Genomic DNA, 4,685 nt, shown 5'->3' with positions numbered 1-4,685 from the left:
TTTCCTAATTATGCACCAAATTCGAATTCTGATTCAAAATGCTCATACAGATTCTGTCAGCCCTTAATCTCTCTACTATCTGTGTCCTTACTATGTATATGTACATATACACACATATAAACATAAGATAAGGTTGTGTTATAAATAAAAATCTTGCTCCTTACCTGGTTGTAGTCAAACAGGGGATTAATTCAAAAGGTTAATTTATCAATTTCCATTCTCTCTCCCAATTCTAGACTTCAAAATTAAAACACCTACAAGATTTTCTTGCCTTACTTGAATATCCGTATATATTTACATCTCTTCCAATTCTAGACTTTTAAATTAGAACGGCTTCAAGATTTTCTTCCCTTATATAAAAAGCCGTATATATTAAGCCAAGTAATACATAACAATATATATCTGTTAAGGTCTCTGTGCTCATCAAGAAATCAAATTCATATAAATAGTCATAGTTCAGAATAATGTTTGGCAAGAAAGTAACTACTCGACATTTAAAAAGAGAGAGAGCGATGGTGGATGAAGAACCAAGAGCTTTTCTTAGCGTTAAGCTCATCTTGGCTCAAGATATTGACAGAGCCACAATGAATCTCAAAGGCTACAGAAGAAGATATCAGGCCATCTTATGGGTATGTCGTGGGGACGAATATATTACAGATATCGCATTAGGGTTACCCAATCCCTGTTGGAATTGCATTAGCCACTTTCCTGTAGGGATTTATGAATCCTATTTTTGCATGTCGAGGTATATAGAATTGGATCCAAATCAGATCCTGGAACTTCCAATGGAATTGTTTTGGTTGGAAAAACTCGAATTCCCGTGCCTAAAGTTGATCATAAAATTTGTGGCAGCTATGTACTTGTTAGACCAAACTATGATGCCGCCTCAGGCTCAGGGTGTATAGCTGAAGGACAAGTTGTTCTCGGCATGGAAACCAGGAGACTGTGATGGCAATTAATTACTTCTATCTTGCATCTATATTTTTATCTCCTTCTTGATGTACCTATTTTCTGATTTGCTTTTCAGTAAACGTTTTTCATATTATGAAAAAAAAATTTGTTAGATAGCTGACAATTCTACATAATTTTTTCTTTTGTTTGAAGTTTATATACATATTCGGACTTGTATCATCAAAATTTTAATATGACTTGGTCTTATTGCACTAGTAAATTATTGCTTCATTCGTGTTTATGTTTCTTTGTGACTAAGAAAAGGTAGAATTTAGTAAATTATTAATTGGTATTATCGCACTAGTAAATTCTCCTCTTGATATAATTATAGAAGTAAGGTATTAATGTTCTCGTTTCTATACTATCTTGATTATCTACACGCGTACGTTAAACCCTTAACCTAGGTATGGGTCGGTAGACAAAACGTATGGAAGAGAATTAATCTACTTGTACAATGATGATTGTGAAAAAAGAATTTTAATGGACAATTTGAAGAAATTAATAAAGGAAATTTTCAATTGAGGTCCTTCATCTATGCGCTTTAATTTGTGCAAATAGGCCTCACTCTTTAATTCTTGACACTCTGACGAAGATAAAATAATACATTTTACACTTGAACTGCTTTATTGCCTTTTTTTTTTTTAATTTTTTTTACGGCCACTGTATTTAATTAATAATAGTATTTAATATATATATATTAAAATTTAATAGTGGTAAAATTTGATAACATGATCCAAAACTTAGTCATGAAAACAATTAATGTATGGATCTCTAATTTGTGATCTCTCTTGAACAACTTCATAGAGATCATCAATGTACAAACTCCAAAACTGCATAATATCCGATCAACACCGGGAGGGACACGATCATGCCAAAGATAACCCTGAAAATTGAAAATAAGTTTGTGTTAGTTTAATTTTCATATAAACAACTGATTAAAATTGCAAATGGTTAAGTGACGTACGCTGTGCTAAGTACATCAGCATGTAAACCGTATTCTTTCGCGTATATAAAAGAGGTGATGGATTGTGGTAGTGCCGCCTGCAAAGTAAAACAATTTTAATTATCTAGAACCATGTATTTCAGGAGTTAAGATTTGCTGTCTAAAATTGGCTGTCCAATTTGTTGTCCACCAATAATTCATCGACACGTCATTTTACACTTATTTTTAAGCACAAGTGATAGAGAAAAGTTGGACATTTTAATTTAAGTGATATGTCTATAAATCATTTGGTGGACAGCAAGTTAAACAGCAAATCTTAACTCGTATTTCAGACATTTTATTCCGATTGCTTTTCTGAAGAAATTCTACTCCATCTCAAGGAGAACGTGATGAATTTTGGTGGAATTTACCTGTATTATAGCAACACGTAAGACATCGCCATGCAAACCTACTATTAGCGAACCAATGGCCATGGCGAGTGGTCCAGCAATAAATTTCAAGGCCATGCCAATTACTGTCAAACTTGCACCACATGCAATTATTTTCTCTTGCATTGCCATGAACAACCCTGAACAATAAACAGATTTTGAGTTAATCAACATGTACACACACACACACACACCCACACCCACACATTTGTTTGGACATGAAGGGATTTGATTAGTCTTACCCATGCTGAACATGGCAGTGCCAGTACCAGCTCTTGACATGATTAAAATTGATCCTTCCATGATGCTAGGCATTTGAAAATGAAACCTAATTAATTATATAAATTAATATTTAGGACAGTGAAACTCAGTAAGTTAGTAATCCGAGACAGGAGGATTAATAATAAAAAAGATGATGAAAATATATAGTAGCATAAATATATATATACCTGTTAGCAAAAAATGCCCAAATGATGCCGAGTAAACATGCATATGAGTTCGGATTCATAGCAAGTTTAAGGCCCACAGTTTTCATCAAAGAGCAGAAAGATTGTTTGCTGCTGTTACTCACCTCATGTTCCGTCTTTGGAGTAGCATTTTCTAAGGAAGCTGTATTATTATTATTATTATTGGAGTGGAAGTCATTGCCACTTCGTCTGATTTCCAAGACGAACAATAGGGTTGTTAGCCACACAATAGCCTGAATTACTGAAGACTGAACAACAAGGTCTACAGCCATAGGTCCATACATAGCTTTCAAAAGAGGCACCCCAACAACAAGAGAATTAGTAAGAGTAGACAAAGAGAAGCTTGTTATGGACCAACAATAACTTCCTTTGCTACTACACTTGGCCCATAACGCCAAAACCGTAACGATAATCACTTTTGATATGGCGTCGGCTCCAATGAACAAATAATTCATCTTGAAAGGATCAACATGAGCCGTGAACTCCAAAGTGAAGAGCGGTAGAGTGAAATAGGAAACTAAGCGGTTTACTGCTTCACCCTGCTCGGGAGTGAATATTCGCCACCATTTCATAGACCCGTACCCTAACATCAAAGCTACATAGAGTGGTGCCATGGCCACAACCACCTTGTACACATCTTCCCATCTTATCATTTTTGGAGAGGGAACTGATGGCAAGTTTTAATAGCTCTTGTTTGAGTGTTGAGATTACTGTTGACTACATTTAATGTTTAGCTAGACTATTTATACACGAATTAAACGACAAATTATGCGGTCAGGTTTTACAAGTGCCAATTTGCATCAATTCTATGCCGTGGATTCTTAAAAAGAGACGAACATATTATGGTAAGTGATTGAAAGGTCACGTAACGTTCACCAGTTGGCTTCTCCTGTGGTCAGCATTTAGTATGCAATTAAAATGCAGAATATGGAATGAGGTCCAGCCGTTTATTCCACCTTGCATATTCTCTGTCAAGTTATGTTTATGATTTTGTAATTATTAATATGCTTTTATTCTTCACTGTCTCACATACATCTTTCAGTGGTTCGCGCTGTTCCCTCTCGTTTCATTTTTTTCATTAATTTGCTACTGGATGTCCGAATAGATTCTGACATCCATCGTACAACTTTATTTGATTTGCTTCCAATTCCCATGGATGATCACCAGAGAGCTATGAATTAGGGCTGTATTATATGGACAGACCCCGGTCCAAATAGCCACGTCGGCCCCTGTTTGGACAGACGCGGACAACCGGGAAATAGGAGGCCTACGTGGACAGGCTTGTCCAAGAAGATTATTCCTATGAATTATAGCAGCAACAGCACATAATGATGTGCGTGTGGATTGATTGGAAATAAGATTTTGATAATCTTTCAAGTAATTAATGTTCAATTTGCTTCAAGTCAACTAGTTTGAAAAAACACTTCCCTTCTTGCATTTATTAGAAAATCTCCATATTTTGCAAAAGCATCAAAGCCCGGTCACTCATTGTCTTGTCCATGTCAGTGGGTAACATAGCAGTGTAATAATCAATCTATCAAAGTGTTATTAGAACACAAATTATGTCAAGAATAAATTCTTCAAGCTAGCTTTTACCTTCTAAAATCCGAACCTCCCAATAATTTATATTCCTTTCGAGGGGTATTGCTGATATGCGTTTCGTTTCTTCAATTACGACTCCTTAATTGAATTCAAAAGTGCAGCTGCATGAGCTGTTAAGATTGTATACGTTACAGAATATTTAATCTTACACAACTTTAAATATGCTTTGACGGGTATTATTGACTAGAGGAAATTAAGATGTTTTATTCCATTAACTTATCTTAAATAAATATTCCACACAAAACATGAATTCGACAATCAATGGTTATTATTTATACGTCCAACTTTTGATCA

The 4,685-nt window shown here is 35.1% G+C and overlaps 1 protein-coding gene across 2 annotated transcripts; it reads right to left on the bottom strand.

Moving 5' to 3' along the window:
• Nucleotides 1-1,648: 1,648 nt before the first annotated feature.
• On the bottom strand, nucleotides 1,649-3,525 carry LOC111368615 (auxin efflux carrier component 5-like). 2 transcript variants are annotated; one of them, XM_022989968.1, is made up of 5 exons: nucleotides 2,772-3,525; nucleotides 2,565-2,650; nucleotides 2,305-2,462; nucleotides 1,916-1,992; nucleotides 1,649-1,834 (listed from the first exon to the last, which is right to left on the bottom strand). In XM_022989968.1, exons 1-5 carry the CDS (start codon nucleotides 3,440-3,442, stop codon nucleotides 1,762-1,764), a joined length of 1,065 nt encoding a protein of 354 aa, XP_022845736.1. In that variant the 5' UTR covers nucleotides 3,443-3,525; the 3' UTR covers nucleotides 1,649-1,761. The 2 variants fall into 2 exon arrangements, with proteins under 2 accessions (XP_022845736.1, XP_022845737.1); XM_022989969.1 differs by having other exon boundaries at nucleotides 2,565-2,629.
• Nucleotides 3,526-4,685: the final 1,160 nt, after the last annotated feature.

The sequence above is a fragment of the Olea europaea genome, chromosome 19 (genome assembly GCF_002742605.1).
Source record: "Olea europaea var. sylvestris chromosome 19, O_europaea_v1, whole genome shotgun sequence".
Classification (NCBI taxonomy): Eukaryota; Viridiplantae; Streptophyta; class Magnoliopsida; order Lamiales; family Oleaceae; genus Olea; species Olea europaea.
This window is presented reverse-complemented; position numbering and strand designations above follow the sequence as displayed.

Excerpts from the sequence above, each read along its gene's own strand:
- LOC111368615 (XM_022989968.1), bottom strand. The coding sequence starts at position 3,442 with ATGATAAGATGGGAAGATGTGTACAAGGTGGTTGTGGCCATGGCACCA. Across the intron at positions 2,651-2,771 it reads TGGGCATTTTTTGCTAACAG|GTTTCATTTTCAAATGCCTA; the intron begins GTATATATATAT and ends ATAATTAATTAG. Across the intron at positions 1,835-1,915 it reads GCTGATGTACTTAGCACAGC|GGTTATCTTTGGCATGATCG; the intron begins GTACGTCACTTA and ends TTCAATTTTCAG.